The sequence below is a fragment of the Cannabis sativa genome, chromosome 4, assembly GCF_029168945.1.
Source record: "Cannabis sativa cultivar Pink pepper isolate KNU-18-1 chromosome 4, ASM2916894v1, whole genome shotgun sequence".
Taxonomy (NCBI): domain Eukaryota; kingdom Viridiplantae; phylum Streptophyta; class Magnoliopsida; order Rosales; family Cannabaceae; genus Cannabis; species Cannabis sativa.
The window spans coordinates 79294265-79320107 of NC_083604.1; the positions used below are offsets into that span (position 1 = coordinate 79294265).

At 29.7% G+C, this 25843-nt stretch overlaps 4 protein-coding genes across 4 annotated transcripts; all 4 read right to left on the minus strand.

Moving 5' to 3' along the window:
* Window positions 1-1585: 1585 nt before the first annotated feature.
* Window positions 1586-3201, minus strand: LOC133036574 (calcium-dependent protein kinase 10-like). The gene has a single exon (XM_061113089.1). The coding sequence runs from the start codon at window positions 2636-2638 to the stop codon at window positions 1997-1999; it is 642 nt and encodes a 213-aa protein (XP_060969072.1). The 5' UTR covers window positions 2639-3201; the 3' UTR covers window positions 1586-1996.
* A 5637-nt stretch (window positions 3202-8838) lies between these two features.
* On the minus strand, window positions 8839-10880 carry LOC133036575 (calcium-dependent protein kinase 10-like). The gene has a single exon (XM_061113091.1). The coding sequence runs from the start codon at window positions 10496-10498 to the stop codon at window positions 9857-9859; it is 642 nt and encodes a 213-aa protein (XP_060969074.1). The 5' UTR covers window positions 10499-10880; the 3' UTR covers window positions 8839-9856.
* Window positions 10881-16219: 5339 nt separating this feature from the next.
* On the minus strand, window positions 16220-17362 carry LOC115713827 (calcium-dependent protein kinase 10-like). Its single transcript, XM_061113092.1, has one exon. It carries the CDS (start codon window positions 17118-17120, stop codon window positions 16479-16481), a length of 642 nt encoding a protein of 213 aa, XP_060969075.1. The 5' UTR covers window positions 17121-17362; the 3' UTR covers window positions 16220-16478.
* Window positions 17363-24090: 6728 nt separating this feature from the next.
* On the minus strand, window positions 24091-25487 carry LOC133036576 (calcium-dependent protein kinase 10-like). Its single transcript, XM_061113093.1, has one exon. The coding sequence runs from the start codon at window positions 24972-24974 to the stop codon at window positions 24333-24335; it is 642 nt and encodes a 213-aa protein (XP_060969076.1). The 5' UTR covers window positions 24975-25487; the 3' UTR covers window positions 24091-24332.
* Window positions 25488-25843: the final 356 nt, after the last annotated feature.

Consider the following 25843-nt stretch of genomic DNA (forward strand, 5'->3'; position numbering starts at 1 on the left):
AAAAGTCAAAAAGAAAAATCATTATAAATGCTTTAGCCCCATTTATGGGATCGAGAAAAAGATACAAACACCTGAATCTCCATGGAGATTAAACCATACAAAGACAGAAATTCCAATAGCTAGTAGTCCCGTGATTCGTAAGGGGAAACATCGGGTAAGCTGTGCAATCCCACACCGCTTGGGGAAGGTCAAGTGGGATGATTTTGAGACTGTGTAGGTATGGGACTACACAGTTGAAGAGAGCTTAAATGGATTGATTGGTACTACCTTTATCAACAAGGTGCATCTTATTTTTCGGTAGCCCATCTCGAAAGAACTCCACAGTTAAGCGTGCTTGGCTTGGAGCAATTTCCAGGATGGGTGACCTCCTGGGAAGTTTTCCCAGGATGCGTGTGAGTGAGGAAAAAGCACGCTGGAAACACCCGTGTTGGTCTGTAGGGTCAGTCATCAATCTAGGAAGCAGCCAGAGTGGCGTACTCGTGTATAAGAGTCATTATTCCGTGGGTGGAAGGTCCTAATGGAGGCTTGAAGCGGGGACGTTACAAATAATTGTGACAGTCAGTAGTCCCGTGATCTGTAAGGGGAAATACCGGGTAAGCTGTGCAATCCCAGACTGTGTAGGTATGGGACTACACAGTTGAAGAGAGCTTAAATGGATTGATTGGTACTACCTATATCAACAAGGTGCATCTTGTTTTTCGGTAGCCCATCTCGAAAGAACTCCACAGTTAAGCGTGCTTGGCCTGCAGCAATTTCAAGGATGGGCGACCTCCTGGGAAGTTTTCCCAGGATGCGTGTGAGTGAGAACAAAGCACGCTGAAAACACTCGTGTTGGTCTGTAGGGTCAGTCATCAACCCAGGAAGCAGCCAGAGTGGCGTACTCGTGTATAAGAGTCATTAGTCCGTGGGTGTAAGGGCCCAATGGAGGCTTGAAGCGAGGACGCTACAGTAACACTTCTAAATTTTAATTCAAATATGTTTGACTGCTATATTATTTTTGGCACTGGTCCTACTTAGCATTTTACTGATTTTTATAGCTCTCTTAAACTAAATAATCGGTACTTTTCATGGATAACATTAAAGAGATTAAGTGATGTAACTCCACTTTTACCATGATTAGCATGATTAGAAGAAGTGGAGGTATTGCTCGAGGATTTCATTGGAGGCGACTAATACCATGTAGAAGCTTAACTAGAGCAAGCTTAGGAAGATGGTAAAATCAGAGAAAGTAAGAAGAAGAAGAAACGCTTATCTCTCATAATTGAGAGATCCTTTATTTATAACCACAATACAATATAAGTATTGGACAATGCAAGAGCTAAACAAAGCTATACCAAAACAGAAAACAGAACTGAAAAGAAAACAATTAACTAACTAAATTAAGTGAAAGTTATGTTAACATACAGAAACTAAATTTAGTGCGTGCTTTTTTTAGTTCTAATAATACGATATTTTATATTCTTTGAAGAATGAAGAAAGAGTAGTAATTATTAGTTGAGTTATTGGTACTTATATAGCTAGCTAGGTTGAGAACTGAAAATTTACTTATTTATATTTTGAATAAGAGAACTGAAAACATTTGTTTGTTGTAATTGTACAGAAATTAATTAATTAAGTAGAAAAACACACATACATGTATGAATAAATAAAAAGTTGAAGTTGAAATAAATGCTGCAAACGAAATAGAATGTTGTGAAATAATCAATATTAATACAAATAAAACAAAGGGTGATAAAATATAAATATACATAACAGTAAATGATTATTAATTAAGACAAGAGTATATTTTCGTCTTCATCATCTTGAATTGAACTCTTTATTATCCATGCCATGGATAGACCAAAAAGAAAAGTAGTATCATTTGGTACTTTTATGCATTTCGAATCCAAGGGTGCTCTGCAATAATAAACATAATAACCAATATTAATAAAGTTAATTAAGAAAATAAAATTAATTAGAAAGACACATTACAAAACAAAAAATATATATGCATAGATTAGTAATTACCAAGCACTTGTTGAGCAGTCAAACGCTTTTTTGGATCACGCTCTAGCATTTGCCTAATAAGACTCTTAGCACTCTCAGAAATTTGAGGCCACGGTTGTGTTTCAAAGTCTATGTCTCCTTTTAAAATAGCACAAGTTGTCTGAGTAGTTTTATCAAAATCTAAATCTGAATTAAGATAAAATGGGAAATGACCACATAACATAATGTAAATGATAACTCCAGCACTCCAAATATCCACTTCTGGTCCATGACGCTTCCATTGGCTCAACATTTCCGGAGCTACATAAGACAGAGTCCCCACTATATCTGAAAACCTTTGATTAGGTTTAAAAAACACAGAAAATCCAAAATCAATGAGTTTGAGAGGCGAGTCTGGTTGGTTGTTAAGGAACAAAAAGTTTTCAGGCTTCAAATCTCTATGTATGACCCCAGCCACATGGCACATACAAACTGCCTTGGCTATCATCTTAGCCACAGGGGCTGCCTCTGCCTCGGTCAAGTAGTCTTTAGCCTCAATTCGATCAAACAACTCGCCTCCCTCACAAAGCTCCATAATAAAGTAAAAGAAGTCTTCATCTTCACGAAATGCCTTTAGCTTCACAATGTTCGGGTGATCCGACAATGTCATCATGATGGTCAACTCACGATATATATTCTCGATTTTCTCCTATATATAAGGATACATTGTTATTATTATTATTTAATTACATAATATAGTTAATTAGTATAATTTATTATTATAAAATTACCTGGGTTGTAATATTAGCCTTTGAGATGACCTTGCAAGCTAGAGTTTCATTGGTTATTAAGTGTCGACATAGGTAAGTAGTACCATATGTGCCTTGGCCAATTTCCTTACCTAGTTCATAATCACTCCCGATCATTCTCGGTAGATTCAACACACTTCTCTTTTCCATTATTAATTAATAATTACGATATGTGTGTTAATTTAATTGATTAATTAAAATAATCTCTGTTCTATATCACTTTCCTTTGTGAATTTAGAAGGAAAACTAAACGTACATAATAATAAGTATATATGCATTCATTTCTATTTATATATCAGCTGGTTATCCTATTAATAATCATCAAATCATATTTCTATTCGTACTATATTGTAATTTAACTTTTTTAAAAAAATATCTTTTATTTTATTATTTTTTTTGGTAAGGAAAATATCTTTTATTTAAACATATCTTTTTTTTTTTATTTAAAAAAAAAAAAAAGAAAAAAAAAGACCGCGTCCCTCCCTTAGTCCCACATCTCACAAACCCACAATCCCAACAACTAGTTATTAATTTTTATTTAGGAAGTTTTACAAAAATATCGGATTTTGAGCAAAATTTTATAATTTTACTGCTCATGGATTTTTTCTTTAAAAAATACCATATTTTTATAAAACAACCATAAAACATAAACCATTAGTATCTTTTAAAAAAAATCTACCGCACGGTAAAAAAGAAAAAAAAAATCTCTTTATTTATTAGATTAAAACAAAGACAAACATTTATTCATTTTTATATTGGTAAGGATTATTAAAAAAATCTTTTTATATAAATATATTAAAAAAAAAAGTTGAGTCTTTCTGTTACTTATAATTTCCTTTGGAATTTATATTTAATTGATTTATAAAACTTGCAAAATTAAATATAAAATTTTAATAGTAGATTATAATATTAAAATGTATATTACGTGCTTGTGTGTGGGTGGATTCAAGCTTATTATTTAAAATATCTACTGAGTACAATTTATTTCAAACTCATAACCTAAATTACTTAAAAAAAAATAACACAATTAAATTAGATAAAAGAAAATTGTATATATGATTAGGGAAACTTACAAAAATACTAAAATTTTGGTTGAATTTTACAAAAATACTATCACACGGAAAAGTTTTTAAAAATACTGTGTTTTTATAAAACACCAGTAGAACACAAAATAAAACAACTGAAAACAAAAGTAAACAACTAGAAAACACTAGTAGAACACCAGTGAAAACTTAACATACTATACTGCAGTATAAACTTATTAAAAAAACACAATAAAAAAGTAAAAAATACCACCTGGCAGTATTTTTGTAAGAACATAACAAAAATTAGTATACCATGTAAATTTCCCTATAATTAGCCCCCTTAAAAATAAATAAAAAATAATAATAATCTAATGCTAAATATGAGAAAATTACATTGTATACACACTTTACTTTATTTGTTTTAATTTTTATCTCTATTTTCATATTTTTTTTTAGATATACCCCCTTTTATAGATGATGTCTCCATTAGATCCTTTAAATTAATGTAAATTATATGCTAGACTTAAGTAAAGAGAGAGTATATTAGGCAATCCACTCTAAAAAATGAGTATATTTTAATAAAACAACAATATGAGAGTATTTTTGATTAATGAATACAGAAAAAAAATATATATATTTTTCAACTTATCCCGCTAAATATTATGTTGGGTGTGATTAAATTTATAAAAAAATGAAAAACAAAAATCTAGCTGTGTCATGGTAAAACTAATGCAATATCTCTAGCTATTTAGATGAAACGTGACACCATGGATCGTACGACCACTTTAGTATAGTTGTGCCGTGAGAAAAAACAGTTGTATTTGTATCGTGAAAAAAAATAACTACAGTAAAATTATTGAAAAATTTTGAACCGAGTGTTTGGTAAATTATTAATTTTAAAGTGTTGTAGTAAATTATGAAGATTCTATCATAATAATAATAATATTATTATCATCAAATTATAACTACAGATGTATAAAAACTTATGTTATACAAAACTTTTATTTTTTATATTTTTTCCCAAATTAGAAATTTATATACATTTATAAAAATAATTTATAATATTTTTAAACTATATTTTTATCACAGAAAAAATAAAAAACTCAAGTATATAATAGATATATAAAAATAAAAATATATAAGAAATATAAATATTTTAACAAAATAAGATAGCTTAAATATTATATATTTTTTAGACTGTGGGTTGGAAGGCCTTCTGGAGCCCATGGGTTCTTTTCCAGGACGATGATGAGCTTCTTCATGTGGTGTATTAATATTTTTTGGATTTTCAGCCATGAAGAAGATGGTTTTTTTTTATTATTATTTAAGGAGGGTTTTTTCTGAGCTTTTTCACGAAGGCTCTCAATGAAAGCAACAAATTGTTAACGCAGGTTTTCGTTAACTAAATTTGAGCCTGAATGATAAACTTTCACAGAAAAATAAAAACAGTATAGAAAATAATATGAACACAAAGGTTTTTTTACGTGGTTTTGCAATTAAAATTCTGCATAGTCCACGAGTCAATCTTACTAGATTTCTGATGATTTTTCAGAGCCTTTTTTTATGGTTTTTTCGTCTTTTTTTCAGTATAACTTGCCTCTATTTATAATTTCATAGTCAGGGAGTTAATTACAGAGTTGACTGTAATCTTTACAACAATTATCCCCTGAAATTATGGGGTTTGATTACATATCACGTGGTATAAATGCGGTTAATATTTAATTTTAAATATCACACAATTGTGATAAATCTGCTTTTACTAGGTCAAAATGATCGTGTATTAAACACATTTTAAATCATGACGTTCTGGGATATCTCAACAGGAACTCAGTACCAATGACCTTGATAGCGAGCTGAAGCTTTTCTCCTATCTTTCCGAGGTTGATGATGTACGCTTCGTAGCTTCTTTGCTTGAAAGCATAACACTTCATTTTGACAATCGCAGTTCTTAATAACAAAGAGTACTTCAACAGTCATCATTCGAATGTCAGCTTCTGCTCGAGAGAATTGATTCGCTAAAATTAATAACCTCACTAAAAGATATCTGAAGCTGATTGGTAAAAGTATCATGAGTATGCCTTCCTATAGTGAGATAAGCGCCTCACTATTAGTTGTTTGGGTTTGTCCGACTGTTATACTTAGTTTGTATATTATACGCTAAGTGTATTCACAGTCATTATGCATCGCTTTCGTCTTCCTTGGCATAACGAAGTTGATGTTTCGCCTTGTGCATCCAATGTCGTATGGTTTCTCGTTTATATATGAGGCAACAATTTGTATATCTTTATCTCGCATAGGACCTTATAGTCAACAAGTTGCAATTATACTCTATCACTTTCGCATTTAATAAGTTATTCCATTAAATGTAATTACCGTTACACGCATCGATCTATATTCTCTTGACACGTGTCCTCCATTAAAATGGTAGCCAAATTTCGTGTATAACAATATAAATTAATCAAACTTAAAAGTGTCATATTTAACATAAAATCTTTAAAATCCCATAGTAAGTGTAATTTCTTCTTTTAAAAAATACTTTTTAATTTTTCTAAAAAGTACAATCTAATTTGAGATCGCTAGTGATTAAGATAATAAAAAAATATTTTATGTATAGTTTTTTTTTAGGGAAACTTTATGTATAGTTACCTACATACAGTCATCATATTGTTGTGATCTTAGATAAATAAGGGTTAATATTACTTTGAATTTAGTGTTTACTTAATTTATTAAATAAGAGTTAAATTGTATTTTTGGTTATGTTAAATAACAATTTAGATCATGTATTTCGTAAAATAGTACAAAGTAGTACTCTCAGCTTAATTTTCAATAATTTTTTTTAATATAACTAATTTAAAGACAACTGTAATACAAATAAATACATGAAAAAAAATAACTACTCTTACTATAAAACTTTTGGATCAGATTATTATTAAATTTTATTTTAACAAAATCTCACATGTACACAAATAAAATTAGATTAAATTTGTTTCTATAAAAGTGTTAAGAGTCACATATGAAACCTTACTTTGTTCTCTAGTATTATAGCTAAGTATAACTTCTATTTCCACTAATCCATAGATTTTTTTTAATTTTTTTTTTTTTGTTTGTTTTAGTTATGTATTTTAAAAGATTGAGCAAAACATGAGAGTGCTCCAAGTGCTCACTTAGATAGGTGAGGCCTAATAAAAAATTTAGCATTTTCTAATTTTTGTATAAAAATGATAATTTTTTTAAAAAAATAATGAGTTGCCTTTTTATATGTAAGCTTCAAAAATTGTTGACTAGAAATATTAAAGAACATCTTAGAATGATGAACATCCTATATTGCTAATGGTATAAACAAATATCAAATCTCAATAAGATGATGAACATTATATTGGTTGGTGTAAATAAATACCAACTTCCGACCATGACCATATGTAACATGTCTAAAGTATTGGGTACCATAATTAAATTAAAAATAGCATATACTAATAAAAAGAGTAGAGAATAAAGAGCTTCAATTGCCTGATCTCTTTTAAGAAATCACACAGCACAAAAAATGAAACACCAATCTCTAACCCCAAAATGTAAAAACTAAAATCTCCAATGGATAAAGCTCATGATGATGCTTAGAGTCACAATAACAGTCACCACCAGCATAAAAGTTCAAAATGATAATTTTAATTAACCTAAGAAGATGAGCCATTATTATTGTTATTATTGTTATTGGGAGCAGGGTACTTAATGGCATTAAGACCAATCTTACGAAGGGCAGCTTTACCAAGATCAACACCACACATATCAGAAAGCCTAATTAGGTAAAGCAACACATCAGAAAGCTCTTCTCCAAGGTGTACTTTCTCCTCTTCTTTCCAACCAGGCAATCCCTTTGGAACCTCTCCTTTCCATTGGAATATCTCTGAGAGTTCTCCTACTTCACCCACCTAAATAATCATCATCACAAAATTAATTAACCCACAATCCAAAAACTGGTTTCTTAAACAGTCTATTCATTTCTAACAATCCATTTTTTTTTTTACTATTTGTCAAAAACAAAAGAAAAAAGTCAAAAAGAAAAATCATTATAAATGCTTTAGCCCCATTTATGGGATCGAGAAAAAGATACAAACACCTGAATCTCCATGGAGATTAAACCATACAAAGACAGAAATTCCAATAGCTAGTAGTCCCGTGATTCGTAAGGGGAAACATCGGGTAAGCTGTGCAATCCCACACCGCTTGGGGAAGGTCAAGTGGGATGATTTTGAGACTGTGTAGGTATGGGACTACACAGTTGAAGAGAGCTTAAATGGATTGATTGGTACTACCTTTATCAACAAGGTGCATCTTATTTTTCGGTAGCCCATCTCGAAAGAACTCCACAGTTAAGCGTGCTTGGCTTGGAGCAATTTCCACGATGGGTGACCTCCTGGGAAGTTTTCCCAGGATGCGTGTGAGTGAGGAAAAAGCACGCTGGAAACACCCGTGTTGGTCTGTAGGGTCAGTCATCAATCTAGGAAGCAGCCAGAGTGGCGTACTCGTGTATAAGAGTCATTATTCCGTGGGTGGAAGGTCCTAATGGAGGCTTGAAGCGGGGACGTTACAAATAATTGTGACAGTCAGTAGTCCCGTGATCTGTAAGGGGAAATACCGGGTAAGCTGTGCAATCCCAGACTGTGTAGGTATGGGACTACACAGTTGAAGAGAGCTTAAATGGATTGATTGGTACTACCTATATCAACAAGGTGCATCTTGTTTTTCGGTAGCCCATCTCGAAAGAACTCCACAGTTAAGCGTGCTTGGCCTGGAGCAATTTCAAGGATGGGCGACCTCCTGGGAAGTTTTCCCAGGATGCGTGTGAGTGAGAACAAAGCACGATGAAAACACTCGTGTTGGTCTGTAGGGTCAGTCATCAACCCAGGAAGCAGCCAGAGTGGCGTACTTGTGTATAAGAGTCATTAGTCCGCGGGTGTAAGGGCCCAATGGAGGCTTGAAGCGAGGACGCTACAGTAACACTTCTAAATTTTAATTCAAATATGTTTGACTGCTATATTATTTTTGGCACTGGTCCTACTTGGCATTTTACTGATTTTTATAGCTCTCTTAAACTAAATAATCGGTACTTTTCATGGATAACATTAAAGAGATTAAGTGATGTAACTCCACTTTTACCATGATTAGCATGATTAGAAGAAGTGGAGGTATTGCTCGAGGATTTCATTGGAGGCGACTAATACCATGTAGAAGCTTAACTAGAGCAAGCTTAGGAAGATGGTAAAATCAGAGAAAGTAAGAAGAAGAAGAAGAAGAAGAAGAAGAAGAAACGCTTATCTCTCATAATTGAGAGATCCTTTATTTATAACCACAATACAATATAAGTATTGGACAATGCAAGAGCTAAACAAAGCTATACCAAAACAGAAAACAGAACTGAAAAGAAAACAATTAACTAACTAAATTAAGTGAAAGTTATGTTAACATACAGAAACTAAATTTAGTGCGTGCTTTTTTTAGTTCTAATAATACGATATTTTATATTCTTTGAAGAATGAAGAAAGAGTAGTAATTATTAGTTGAGTTATTGGTACTTATATAGCTAGCTAGGTTGAGAACTGAAAATTTATTTATTTATATTTTGAACAAGAGAACTGAAAACATTTGTTTGTTGTAATTGTACAGAAATTAATTAATTAAGTAGAAAAACACACATACATGTATGAATAAATAAAAAGTTGAAGTTGAAATAAATGCTGCAAACGAAATAGAATGTTGTGAAATAATCAATATTAATACAAATAAAACAAAGAGTGATAAAATATAAATATACATAACAGTAAATGATTATTAATTAAGACAAGAGTATATTTTCGTCTTCATCATCTTGAATTGAACTCTTTATTATCCATGCCATGGATAGACCAAAAAGAAAAGTAGTATCATTTGGTACTTTTATGCATTTCGAATCCAAGGGTGCTCTGCAATAATAAACATAATAACCAATATTAATAAAGTTAATTAAGAAAATAAAATTAATTAGAAAGACACATTACAAAACAAAAAATATATATGCATAGATTAGTAATTACCAAGCACTTGTTGAGCAGTCAAACGCTTTTTTGGATCACGCTCTAGCATTTGCCTAATAAGACTCTTAGCACTCTCAGAAATTTGAGGCCACGGTTGTGTTTCAAAGTCTATGTCTCCTTTTAAAATAGCACAAGTTGTCTGAGTAGTTTTATCAAAATCTAAATCTGAATTAAGATAAAATGGGAAATGACCACATAACATAATGTAAATGATAACTCCAGCACTCCAAATATCCACTTCTGGTCCATGACGCTTCCATTGGCTCAACATTTCCGGAGCTACATAAGACAGAGTCCCCACTATATCTGAAAACCTTTGATTAGGTTTAAAAAACACAGAAAATCCAAAATCAATGAGTTTGAGAGGCGAGTCTGGTTGGTTGTTAAGGAACAAAAAGTTTTCAGGCTTCAAATCTCTATGTATGACCCCAGCCACATGGCACATACAAACTGCCTTGGCTATCATCTTAGCCACAGGGGCTGCCTCTGCCTCGGTCAAGTAGTCTTTAGCCTCAATTCGATCAAACAACTCGCCTCCCTCACAAAGCTCCATAATAAAGTAAAAGAAGTCTTCATCTTCACGAAATGCCTTTAGCTTCACAATGTTCGGGTGATCCGACAATGTCATCATGATGGTCAACTCACGATATATATTCTCGATTTTCTCCTATATATAAGGATACATTGTTATTATTATTATTTAATTACATAATATAGTTAATTAGTATAATTTATTATTATAAAATTACCTGGGTTGTAATATTAGCCTTTGAGATGACCTTGCAAGCTAGAGTTTCATTGGTTATTAAGTGTCGACATAGGTAAGTAGTACCATATGTGCCTTGGCCAATTTCCTTACCTAGTTCATAATCACTCCCGATCATTCTCGGTAGATTCAACACACTTCTCTTTTCCATTATTAATTAATAATTACGATATGTGTGTTAATTTAATTGATTAATTAAAATAATCTCTGTTCTATATCACTTTCCTTTGTGAATTTAGAAGGAAAACTAAACGTAAATAATAATAATAATAGATGCATTCATTTCTATTTATATATCTGGTTATCCTAATAATAATCATCAAATATTCAAATCATATTTCTATTCGTACTATATTGTAATTTAACTTTTTTAAAAAAATATCTTTTATTTTATTATTTTTTTGTAAGGAAAATATCTTTTATTTAAACATATTTAAACATATCTTTTTTTTTTATTTCCAAAAAAAAAAAAAAAAAAAGACCGCGTCAGTCCCACATCTCACAAGCCCACAATCCCAACAACTAGTTATTAATATTTATTTAGGAAGTTTTACAAAAATATAGGATTTTGAGCAAAATTTTATAATTTTACTGTTCATGGAATTTTTTTTTTTAAAATACCATATTTTTATAAAACAACCCTAAAACATTAGTATCTTTTAAAAAAAAATCTACCGCACCGTAAAAAAGAAAAAAAAAATCTCTTCATTTATTAGATTAAAACAAAGACAAACATTTATTCATTTTTATATTTGTAAGGATTATTAAAAATATCTTTTTATATAAATATATTTAAAAAAAAGTTGAGTCTTTGTGTTACTTATAATTTGCTTTCGAATTTATATTTAATTGATTTATAAATGGGCTATTTACAAAAATATGGGAAAATAAAGATAAGTTTTGATATATATGGCATAAAAACTTAATTACACTAAATATGACATTTTTTAAAAAAACTTACAAATATGGGAAAAAGTCTTGAGTAATGCCATAAAAAACTTAAAATTTGTGTTTCTTTTTATTTATTTTTTCTTTTTTAAAAAATAAAATACTAAAATAAATAAAAAATGATCTCAACTATAGATATTATTTTTTTTTTTACAGAAATTAAACTTGTTTTTTTTTTTTTATTTAAACTACTATTTTTTTTCTTTGTTTTTTTTGTTAAAAACTAATTATTTCATTAAAAGCAACAGAAAAAAAAAACCAGTTTCATCAACATCATCCTGAAGAAAAAACAATATAAAAAATTATAATCTAAAGATAATATAAACTTTAAAAATCAGTTCATCAACATTGAAAGAAACTATTAATTTCATTAAAAGAATAAAAAAAATAGTTTCATTATGTTATTAGAATTTTTTTTCAAGTTACTTTTTTATTATTTTGTTTCTAGGTTGGAAACTTACACTTATATTTTGTTATTAAATTATTGGTAGGCATTATGTGTTGTTTTGATTATATTTGTGATTAGTATTTTTTTTTTTTTTTGTATATTTGTGTGTGTGTATGTTTTTATTTGATTGTCTGATGAAACTGGTTTCAATTAACTTTATTATTAACATTTGTATTTTGTTATGATTTTTTATAACGTCAAAACTGGTTTCACATATCGAAACTGGTTTCACATGTTTTAACTATTCTGTAATGGGGTTGCTCAATTTTTATGATATTATTATATATTTTTTCGTTTGTATAAAACCAGTTTTATTATTGTATGATATTTGAACAATAATTTTTATTTTATTTTAATTAATCAGTTTCTGACATACATATTATTTTATTATTTTCATAATCGGTTTTTTAAGTAATTAATTTTTTTTTATTGTTGTTCATAATTGAGTTTTATTCAATTTTTTATTAATTTATCTCAAGAAAGCGGTTTTTATTTGTTTGTTTTTATTTTGGTTGTTTTACTAATCGGTTTCTCACATTCCTTGTTTTTTTTTGTTATTCTTCTATGGTTTTTATTGCACTTTTGTCTCTTTAATTTTCTTTGTTTCTTTTTTTTCTCTTTGATTTTAATTTGTGATTCTCTTTGTTATATTTGCTGCATATTGTATGTTTAAATTAACTCTAATTTTTGAGCAAGCAAATAAAAAATTAAATGCCAAAATAAAGAATGAAGTTAGAAGTTTGATTATTAGGTATTGATATAAATTTTATATGTTCGAAACTGGTTTTTAAATTTAGTATCGTTAATTTGTAAAAGTTTAGTTATTAGGCATTGTGTATTTTTTATTATGTTATTGTTGAAACTATTTTTTTTTTGCCTCTTTTAATGAAATAATTTGTTTATTTTAATATTGATGAAACTGGTTTTTAAAGTTAGTATCGTCTTTAGATTGTAATTTTTTTCATTATCTTGTTGATGAAACTATTTTTTGTATTCTTTAAATGAAATTATTAGTTTCTTTCAATGTTGATGAAACTAGTTTTTAAAGTTTGGATTCTTTTTAGATTATGATTTTTTATATTGTTTTTTTTTTCAGGATGATATTGATGAAACTGGTTTTTTTTTTCTGCTGTTTTTAATGGAATAATTAGTTTTTAACAAAAAAAAAAACGAATAGTAGTTTAAATAAAAAAACAAGTTTAATTTTTGTAAAAAAAAATGAAATATAAAAATGTACACTTATTATATATATTAAGAGAAAAAAATTAGGTTGAGAAAAAAATTGAAAAAAAAAAGAGAGACACAAAGAGAAATTAGAAAAAAAAAATAGAGAGAGATAAGCGAAAGAAAGAAAAAAAAAAAGTAGCAACTGACTTAAAAGTTGAAAAGAAAAAAGAGAGCCAAAATTGACTAAAAAATATATAAAAAAGACAAAAAAAAAACTTTTTGAAGTTTCAATAAGTAAAAAAGAAAAAAAAAATTAATAAAAGTATAAAAGTAAAATGTTCTTGTCAAATTAAAAATGTAATGTTTGAAAAAAAATGTAGTATTTGGTGTAAATTTTTCAAATAAAAAGAAACCCTAAAATGTAAGTGTAAAATAAATTAAAAAAATAAATAAAACTAATTAAGCTAAAAATAAAAACATAAAATATGGGATTGGATAATAAGTTTATAAAAATATGGCATATCAAATACCATAAAAAACTTAAATGTGAAAAAATGTCATAGAAAAGTGGCAAACCTAAAATGGCCATATTTTTCTAACTTTGTTATGAAATCCCATATTTGATGTAATTTTCACTTTATAAAACTTGCAAAATTAAATATAAAATTTTAATAGTAGATAATATTAAAATGTATATTACGTGCTTGTGTGTGGGTTGATTCAAGCTTATTATTTAAAATATCTACTGAGTACAATCTATTTCAAACTCATAACCTAAATTACTTAAAAAAAAATAACACAATTAAATTAACTAAAAACTTTGTGAATAGTAGGACTTCTAATTCAAACGTTTTATGAGTCAAATTCTAGGCTAAACTTGTTGTACAGTAAGAGTAATAAATATATTGAGTTTATCGGTGGACTAAGGGTTTCGTTAAATGTTATAGGGCCTAGAAGGTATCGTAGGAGTTAATTACAGCGGAGTTGAGGTAAGGAAAAATAATTATACTTTATACTTGCTTTTTATAAGGTTTGAGTACCTAGTATGACTGCTTGAATAAATTGTATTGAAACTGTGGAATGTGATGATTTCGGTGAAATAGTGTTTTGTCGATGGATTGTATATGGCTGTTTAATTATGTTCCAGGTACTTGGAAGTGGTTGGAAACCACACATGCATGGTGATGTGGTAAGTGAGGTAGTGTACGTAAGGGTGCACTGGTTATTGGTACTGCGTTCTGGTTAAGAACGTAAGACACTCCAGATTTGTACGGAAGCTGGAGTGTGAGTGTGTGGTATTTCAGTATTTGTGTGGTTGCCTCTAATTATACTTATGATTAGTTTGTTGTATGTTTGATGTATATGTTTGTGCTACGATGTGTGAATGCAGGTACATAGTATTTTGTTTTTTCTTACTGGGCTTTGCAGTTCACCCCTTATTTACCCCCTATGTGCAGATAAGTAAGCATGTAAGCTTTCGTTGACAAGTTGAGTCTGGGCAGCATGGGGTGTATCTCGTGTGATCATGTAACTGCGTGTGGTCTTGGCCATCTTCCGCTGAAAGTTTTTTTTTTCTATTTATTAAACTTATCGAGGATGTTGTCGTTTAAATTTTCTATTACTTTTCCCTAAGTGGTAATACTTTATTTTCAACTGGGTACCCATGTTTTGAAAATTGTTATTTTTTTAATAAAGGCAACATTAGTATCTTAACGCCAATTTATTTTTGGCATCTTATTTTACGTAAGTAACGGCGTTACACCACCATTGTAGCAACAGATGTTGTCATATGTTCAACTATGAAGCAGTTTGTAGATAAAGAAAATGCATCCCCAAATCGAATCTCAAAGAGACAATCTAATAGCCTCTCTATGAGGAAAACTTTGAAAAGATGCAGGGGACCTAAGCAAGCCTTGTTCTCTCCAACTTTGTCTCCTGAAGGATAGCCAAACCAGAGTGTTTCCAGTCCTGAAATAAATCTTTCGGGTAGTTTCTTAGACAATTCTGCAGTGAAAATTATTAGTTGGAATGCGTGAGGTCTGAGAATTCGAGCGCATTCCATCATCTTTGTTTGCTTGTCAAAGAGTAATCTCCTCGTATATTATTTATTATGGAAACTAAACTTATTTCTAATGTAATTTCTCGTTTTTGTCATGCTTTCTATTTTAATAATGAACTTAAGGTTTCGCGGGTAGGTCTAGGAGGGGGTTTATTTTTATTAGAAAGATGATGTTAATGTTACACTTCTAAATTTTAATTCAAATATGTTTGACTGCCATATTATTTTTGGCACTGGTCCTACTTGGCATTTTATTGATTTTTATAGCTCTCTTAAACTAAATAATCGGTACTTTTCATGGATAACATTAAAGAGATTAAGTGATGTAACTCCACTTTTACCATGATTAGCATGATTGGAAGAAGTGGAGGTATTGCTCGAGGATTTCATTGGAGGCGACTAATACCATGTAGAAGCTTAACTAGAGCAAGCTTAGGAAGATGGTAAAATCAGAGAAAGTAAGAAGAAGAAGAAACACTTATCTCTCATAATTGAGAGATCCTTTATTTATAAGCACAATACAATACAAGTGGACAATGCAAGAGCTAAACAAAGCTATACCAAAACAGAAAACAAAACTGAAAAGAAAACAATTAACTAACTAAATTAAGTGAAAGTTATGTTAACATACAGAAACTAAATTTAGTGCGTGCTTTTTTTAGTTCTAATAATATGATGTTTTATATTCTTTGAAGAATGAAGGAAGAGTAGTAATTATTAGTTGGGTTATTGGTACTTATATAGCTAGCTAGGTTGAGAACTGAAAATTTATTTATTTATATTTTGAACAAGAGAACTGAAAACATTTGTTTGTTGTAATTGTACAGAAATTAATTAATTAAGTAGGAAAACACACATACATGTATGAATAAATAAAAAGTTGAAGCTGAAATAAATGCTACAAACGAAATAGAATGTTGTGAAATAATCAATATTAATACAAATAAAACAAAGGGTGATAAAATATAAATATACATAACAGTAAATGATTATTAATTAAGATATGAGTATATTTTCGTCTTCATCATCTTGAATTGAACTCTTTATTATCCATGCCATGGATAGACCAAAAAGAAAAGTAGTATCATTTGGTACTTTTATGCATTTCGAATCCAAGGGTGCTCTGCAATAATAAACATAATAACCAATATTAATAAAGTTAATTATGAAAATAAAATTAATTAGAAAGACACATTACAAAACAAAAAATATATATGCATAGATTAGTAATTACCAAGCACTTGTTGAGCAGTCAAACGCTTTTTTGGATCACGCTCTAGCATTTGCCTAATAAGACTCTTAGCACTCTCAGAAATTTGAGGCCACGGTTGTGTTTCAAAGTCTATGTCTCCTTTTAAAATAGCACAAGTTGTCTGAGTAGTTTTATCATAATCTAAATCTGAATCAAGATAAAATGGGAAATGACCACATAACATAATGTAAATGATAACTCCAGCACTCCAAATATCCACTTCTGGTCCATGACGCTTCCATTGGCTCAACATTTCCGGAGCTACATAAGACAGAGTCCCCACTATATCTGAAAACCTTTGATTAGGCTTAAAAAACACAGAAAATCCAAAATCAATGAGTTTGAGAGGCGAGTCTTTTTGGTTGTTAAGGAACAAAAAGTTTTCGGGCTTCAAATCTCTATGTATGACCCCAGCCACATGGCACATACAAATTGCCTTGGCTATCATCTTAGCCACAGGGGCTGCCTCTGCCTCGGTCAAGTAGTCTTTAGCCTCAATTCGATCAAACAACTCGCCTCCCTCACAAAGCTCCATAATAAAGTAAAAGAAGTCTTCATCTTCACGAAATGCCTTTAGCTTCACAATGTTTGGGTGATCCGACAATGTCATCATGATGGTCAACTCACGATATATATTCTCGATTTTCTCCTATATATATAAGGATACATTGTTATTATTATTATTATTTAATTACATAATATAGTTAATTAGTATAATTTATTATTATAAAATTACCTGGGTTGTAATATTAGCCTTTGAGATGACCTTGCAAGCTAGAGTTTCATTGGTTACTAAGTGTCGACATAGGTAAGTAGTACCATATGTGCCTTGGCCAATTTCCTTACCTAGTTCATAATCACTCCCGATCATTCTCGGTTCATTCAACACACTTCTCTTTTCCATTATTAATTAATAATTACGATATGTGTGTTAATTTAATTGATTAATTAAAATAATCTCTGTTCTATATAAGTTTCCCTTGTGAATTTAGAAGCAAAACAAAACGTAAATAATAATAATAATAGATGCATTCATTTCTATTTATATATCTGGTTATCCTAATAATAATCATCAAATATTCAAATCATATTTCTATTCGTACTATATTGTAATTTAACTTTTTTTAAAAAATATCTTTTATTTTATTATTTTTTTGTAAGGAAAATATCTTTTATTTAAACATATTTAAACATATCTTTTTTTTTTATTATTTCAAAAAGAAAAAAAAAACAAAAAAGACCGCGTCCCTCCCTTAGTCCCACATCTCACAAACCCACAATCCCAACAACTAATTATTAATATTTATTTAGGAAGTTTTACAAAAATACCGGATTTTGAGTAAAATTTTATAATTTTACTGTTCATGAATTTTTTTTTAAAAATACCATATTTTTATAAAACAACCATAAAACATCCGTATCTTTTAAAAAAAATCTACCGCACCTTAAAAAAAAAAAAATCTCTTCATTTATTAGATTAAAACAAAGACAAACATTTATTCAATTTTATATTTGTAAGGATTATTAAAAAAATCTTTTTATATAAATATATTTAAAAAAAAGTTGAGTCTTTCTGTTACTTATAATTTGCTTTCGAATTTATATTTAATTGATTTATAAAAATTGCAAAATTAAATATAAAATTTTAATAGTAGATAATATTAAAATGTATATTACGTGCTTGTGTGTGGGTTGATTCAAGCTTATTATTTAAAATATCTACTGAGTACAATTTATTTCAAACTCATAACCTAAATGACTTTAAAATAAATAACACAATTAAATTAGATAAAAGACAACTGTATATATAATTAGGGAAACTTACAAAATTACTAAAATTTTGGTTGAATTTTACAAAAATACTGTCACACGGAAAAGTTTTTAAAAATACTGTGTTTTTATAAAACACCAGTAGAACACAAAACATGACAACTCAAAACAATAGTAAAACAACTAAAAAACACCAATAGAATACCAGTGAAAACTTAACATACCATACTGCAGTATAAACTTATTAAAAAAACACAATAAAAAAGTAAAAAATACCACCTGACAGTATTTTTGTAAGAACATAACAAAAATTAGTATACCATGTAAATTTCCCTATAATTAGCCCCCTTAAAAATAAATAAAAAATAATAATAATCTAATGCTAAATATGAGAAAATTACATTGTATACACACTTTACTTTATTTGTTTTAATTTTTACCTCTATTTTCATATTTTTTTTTAGATATACCCCCTTTTATAGATGATGTCTCCATTAGATCCTTTAAATTAATGTAAATTATATGCTAGACTTAAGTAAATAGAGAGTATATTAGGCAATCCACTCTAAAAAATGAGTATATTTTAATAAAACAACAATATGAGAGTATTTTTGATTAATAAATACAGAAAAAAAATATATATATTTTTCAACTTATCCCGCTAAATATTATGTTGGGTGTGATTAAATTTATAAAAAAATGAAAAACAAAAATCTAGCTGTGTCATGGTAAAACTAATGCAATATCTCTAGCTATTTAGATGAAACGTGACACCATGGATCGTACGATCACTTTAGTATAGTTGTGCCGTGAGAAAAAACAGTTGTATTTGTATCGTGAAAAAAAATAACTACAGTTAATTATTGAAAAATTTTGAACCGAGTGTTTGGTAAATTATTAATTTTAAAGTGTTATAGTAAATTATGAAGATTCTATCATAATAATAATAATATTATTATCATCAAATTACAACTACAGATGTATAAAAACTTATGTTATACAAAACTTTTATTTTTTATATTTTTTCCCAAATTATAAATTTATATACATTTATAAAAATAATTTATAATATTTTTAAACTATATTTTTATCACAGAAAAAATAAAAAACTCAAGTATATAATAGATATATAAAAATAAAAATATATAAGAAATATAAATATTTCAACAAAATAAGATAGCTTAAATATTATATATTTTTTAGACTGTGGGTTGGAAGGCCTTCTGGAGCCCATGGGTTCTTTTCCAGGACGATGATGAGCTTCTTCATGTGGTGTATTAATATTTTTTGGATTTTCAGCCATGAAGAAGATGGTTTTTTTTTTTATTATTTAAGGAGGGTTTTTTCTGAGCTTTTTCACGAAGGCTCTCAATGAAAGCAACAAATTGTTAACGCAGGTTTTCGTTAACTAAATTTGAGCCTGAATGATAAACTTTCACAGAAAAATAAAAACAGTATAGAAAATAATATGAACACAAAGGTTTTTTTTACGTGGTTTTGCAATTAAAATTCTGCATAGTCCACGAGTCAATCTTACTAGATTTCTGATGATTTTTCAGAGCCTTTTTTTATGGTTTTTTCGTCCCTTTTTCAGTATAACTTGCCTCTATTTATAATTTCATAGTCAGGGAGTTAATTACAGAGTTGACTGTAATCTTTACAACAATTATCCCCTGAAATTATGGGGTTTGATTACATATCACGTAGTATAAATGCGGTTAATATTTAAATATCACACAATTGTGATAAATCTGCTTTTATTGGGTCAAAATGATCGTGTATTAAACACATTTTAAATCATGACGTTCTGGGATATCTCAACAGGAACTCAGTACCAATGACCTTGATAGCGAGCTGAAGCTTTTCCCCTATCTTTTCGAGGTTGATGATGTACGCTTCGTAGCTTCTTTGCTTGAAAGCATAACACTTCATTTTGACAATCGCAATTCTTAATAACAAAGAGTACTTCAACAGTCATCATTCGAATGTCAGCTTCTGCTCGAGAGAACTGATTCGCTAAAATTAATAACCTCACTAAAAGATATCTGAAGCTGATTGGTAAAAGTATCATGAGTATGCCTTCTTATAGTGAGATAAGCGCCTCGCTATTACTTGTTTGGGTTCGTCCGACTGTTATACTTAGTTTGTATATTATACGCTAAGTATTTTCACAGTCATTATGCATCGCTTTCGTCTTCCTTGGCGTAACGAAGTTGATGTCTCGCCTTGTGCATCTAATGTCGTATGGTTTCTCGTTTATATATGAGGCAACAGTTTGTATATTTTTATCACTTTCGCATTTAATAAGTTATTCCATTAAATGTAATTACCGTTACACGCATCGATCTATATTCTCTTGACACGTGTCCTCCATTGAAATGGTAGCCAAATTTCGGATATAACAATATAAATTAGTCAAACTTAAAAGTGTCATATTTAATATAAAAACTTTTAAAATCCCATAGTAAGTGTAATTTCTTCTTTTTAAAAATACTTTTTAACTTTTCTAAAAAGTATAATCTAATTTGAGATCGCTAGTGATTAAGATAATAAAAAAAATATTTTATGTATAGTTTTTTTTTTAGGGAAACTTTATGTATAGTTACTTACATATACTCATCATATTGTTGTGATCTTAGATAAATAAGGGTTAATATTACTTTGAATTTAGTTTTTACTTAATTTATTAAATAAGAGTTAAATCGTACTTTTGATTATCTTAAATAACAATTTAGATCTTGTATTTCGTAAAATAGTACAAAGTAGTACTCTCAACTTAATTTTCAATAATTTTTTTAATATAACTAATTTAAAGACAATTGTAATAGAAATAAATACATGAAAAAATAACTAGTCTTATTATAAAATATAAAACTTTTAAATCAAATTATTATTAAATTTTATTTTAACAAAATCTCACATCTACACAAATAAAATTAGATTAAATTTGTTTCTATAAAAGTGTTAAGAGTCACATATGAAACCTTACTTTGTTCTCTAGTATTATAGCTAAGTATAACTTCTATTTCCACTAATCCATAGATTTTTTTAACTTTTTTTTTTTTTTTGCTTGTTTTAGTTATGTATTTTAAAAGATTGAGCAAAACATGAGAGTGCTCCAAGTGCTCACTTAGATAGGTGAGGCCTAATAAAAAATTTAGCATTTTCTAATTTTTGTATAAAAATGATAATTTTTTTAAAAAAATAATGAGTTGCCTTTTTATATGTAAGCTTCAAAAATTGTTGACTAGAAATATTAAAGAACATCTTAGAATGATGAACATCCTATATTGCTAATGGTATAAACAAATATCAAATCTCAATAAGATGATGAACATTATATTGGTTGGTGTAAATAAATACCAACTTCCGACCATGACCATATGTAACATGTCTAAAGTATTGGGTACCATAATTAAATTAAAAATAGCATATACTAATAAAAAGAGTAGAGAATAAAGAGCTTCAATTGCCTGATCTCTTTTAAGAAATCACACAGCACAAAAAATGAAACACCAATCTCTAACCCCAAAATGTAAAAACTAAAATCTCCAATGGATAAAGCTCATGATGATGCTTAGAGTCACAATAACAGTCACCACCAGCATAAAAGTTCAAAATGATAATTTTAATTAACCTAAGAAGATGAGCCATTATTATTGTTATTATTGTTATTGGGAGCAGGGTACTTAATGGCATTAAGACCAATCTTACGAAGGGCAGCTTTACCAAGATCAACACCACACATATCAGAAAGCCTAATTAGGTAAAGCAACACATCAGAAAGCTCTTCTCCAAGGTGTACTTTCTCCTCTTCTTTCCAACCAGGCAATCCCTTTGGAACCTCTCCTTTCCATTGGAATATCTCTGAGAGTTCTCCTACTTCACCCACCTAAATAATCATCATCACAAAATTAATTAACCCACAATCCAAAAAACTGGTTTCTTAAACAGTCTATTCATTTCTAACAATCCATTTTTTTTTTTACTATTTGTCAAAAACAAAAGAAAAAAGTCAAAAAGAAAAATCATTATAAATGCTTTAGCCCCATTTATGGGATCGAGAAAAAGATACAAACACCTGAATCTCCATGGAGATTAAACCATACAAAGACAGAAATTCCAATAGCTAGTAGTCCCGTGATTCGTAAGGGGAAACATCGGGTAAGCTGTGCAATCCCACACCGCTTGGGGAAGGTCAAGTGGGATGATTTTGAGACTGTGTAGGTATGGGACTACACAGTTGAAGAGAGCTTAAATGGATCGATTAGTACTACCTTTATCAACAAGGTGCATCTTATTTTTCGGTAGCCCATCTCGAAAGAACTCCACAGTTAAGCGTGCTTGGCTTGGAGCAATTTTCAGGATGGGTGACCTCCTGGGAAGTTTTCCCAGGATGCGTGTGAGTGAGGAAAAAGCACGTTGGAAACACCCGTGTTGGTCTGTAGGGTCAGTCATCAATCTAGGAAGCAGCCAGAGTGGCGTACTCGTGTATAAGAGTCATTATTCCGTGGGTGGAAGGTCCCAATGGAGGCTTGAAGCGGGGACGTTACAAATAATTGTGACAGTCAGTAGTCCCATGATCTGTAAGGGGAAATACCGGGTAAGCTGTGCAATCCCACACCGCCTGGGAAAGGTCAAGTGGGATGATTCGGAGACTGTGTAGGTATGGGACTACACAGTTGAAGAGAGCTTAAATGGATTGATTGGTACTACTATATCAACAAGGTGCATCTTGTTTTTCGGTAGCCCATCTCGAAAGAACTCCACAGTTAAGCGTGCTTGGCCTGGAGCAATTTCAAGGATGGGCGACCTCCTGGGAAGTTTTCCCAGGATGCGTGTGAGTGAGGACAAAGCACGCTGAAAACACTCGTGTTGGTCTGTAGGGTCAGTCATCAATCCAGGAAGCAGCCAGAGTGGCGTACTCGTGTATAAGAGTCATTAGTCCGAGGGTGTAAGGGCCCAATGGAGGCTTGAAGCGAGGACGCTACAGTAACACTTCTAAATTTTAATTCAAATATGTTTGACTGCTATATTATTTTTGGCACTGGTCCTACTTGGCATTTTACTGATTTTTATAGCTCTCTTAAACTAAATAATCGGTACTTTTCATGGATAACATTAAAGAGATTAAGTGATGTAACTCCACTTTTACCATGATTAGCATGATTAGAAGAAGTGGAGGTATTGCTCGAGGATTTCATTGGAGGCGACTAATACCATGTAGAAGCTTAACTAGAGCAAGCTTAGGAAGATGGTAAAATCAGAGAAAGTAAGAAGAAGAAGAAGAAGAAGAAGAAGAAACGCTTATCTCTCATAATTGAGAGATCCTTTATTTATAACCACAATACAATACAAGTATTGGACAATGCAAGAGCTAAACAAAGCTATACCAAAACAGAAAACAGAACTGAAAAGAAAACAATTAACTAACTAAATTAAGTGAAAGTTATGTTAACATACAGAAATTAAATTTAGTGTGTGCTTTTTTTAGTTCTAATAATACGATATTTTTTATTCTTTGAAGAATGAAGAAAGAGTAATAATTATTAGGTGAGTTATTGGTACTTATATAGCTAGCTAGGTTGAGAACTGAAAATTTATTTATTTATATTTTGAACAAGAGAACTGAAAACATTTGTTTGTTGTAATTGTACAGAAATTAATTAATTAAGTAGAAAAACACACATACATGTATGAATAAATAAAAAGTTGAAGTTGAAATAAATGCTGCAAACGAAATAGAATGTTGTGAAATAATCAATATTAATACAAATAAAACAAAGGGTGATAAAATATAAATAAACATAACAGTAAATGATTATTAATTAAGACAAGAGTATATTTTCGTCTTCATCATCTTGAATTGAACTCTTTATTATCCATGCCATGGATAGACCAAAAAGAAAAGTAGTATCATTTGGTACTTTTATGCATTTCGAATCCAAGGGTGCTCTGCAATAATAAACATAATAACCAATATTAATAAAGTTAATTAAGAAAATAAAATTAATTAGAAAGACACATTACAAAACAAAAAATATATATGCATAGATTAGTAATTACCAAGCACTTGTTGAGCAGTCAAACGCTTTTTTGGATCACGCTCTAGCATTTGCCTAATAAGACTCTTAGCACTCTCAGAAATTTGAGGCCACGGTTGTGTTTCAAAGTCTATGTCTCCTTTTAAAATAGCACAAGTTGTCTGAGTAGTTTTATCAAAATCTAAATCTGAATTAAGATAAAATGGGAAATGACCACATAACATAATGTAAATGATAACTCCAGCACTCCAAATATCCACTTCTGGTCCATGACGCTTCCATTGGCTCAACATTTCCGGAGCTACATAAGACAGAGTCCCCACTATATCTGAAAACCTTTGATTAGGTTTAAAAAACACAGAAAATCCAAAATCAATGAGTTTGAGAGGCGAGTCTGGTTGGTTGTTAAGGAACAAAAAGTTTTCAGGCTTCAAATCTCTATGTATGACTCCAGCCACATGGCACATACAAACTGCCTTGGCTATCATCTTAGCCACAGGGGCTGCCTCTGCCTCGGTCAAGTAGTCTTTAGCCTCAATTCGATCAAACAACTCGCCTCCCTCACAAAGCTCCATAATAAAGTAAAAGAAGTCTTCATCTTCACGAAATGCCTTTAGCTTCACAATGTTCGGGTGATCCGACAATGTCATCATGATGGTCAACTCACGATATATATTCTCGATTTTCTCCTATATATAATGATACATTGTTATTATTATTATTTAATTACATAATATATAGTTAGTTAGTATAATTTATTATTATAAAATTACCTGGGTTGTAATATTAGCCTTTGAGATGACCTTGCAAGCTAGAGTTTCATTGGTTATTAAGTGTCGACATAGGTAAGTAGTACCATATGTGCCTTGGCCAATTTCCTTACCTAGTTCATAATCACTCCCGATCATTCTCGGTAGATTCAACACACTTCTCTTTTCCATTATTAATTAATAATTACGATATGTGTGTTAATTTAATTGATTAATTAAAATAATCTCTGTTCTATATCACTTTCCTTTGTGAATTTAGAAGCAAAACTAAACGTACATAATAATAAGTATATATGCATTCATTTCTATTTATATATCAGCTGGTTATCCTAATAATAATCATCAAATCATATTTCTATTCGTACTATATTGTAATTTAACTTTTTTTAAAAAATATCTTTTATTTTATTATTTTTTTGTAAGGAAAATATCTTTTATTTAAACATATTTAAACATATCTTTTTTTTTTATTTCAAAAAAAAAAAAAAAAAAAAGACCGCGTCCCTCCCTTAGTCCCACATCTCACAAACCCACAATCCCAACAACTAGTTATTAATATTTATTTAGGAAGTTTTACAAAAATATCGGATTTTGAGCAAAATTTTATAATTTTACTGCTCATGGAATTTTTGTTTTAAAAATATCATATTTTTATAAAACAACCATAAAACATTAGTATCTTTTAAAAAAAATCTACCGCACCGTAAAAAAGAAAAAAAAAATCTCGGATTATTAAAAAAATCTTTTTATAT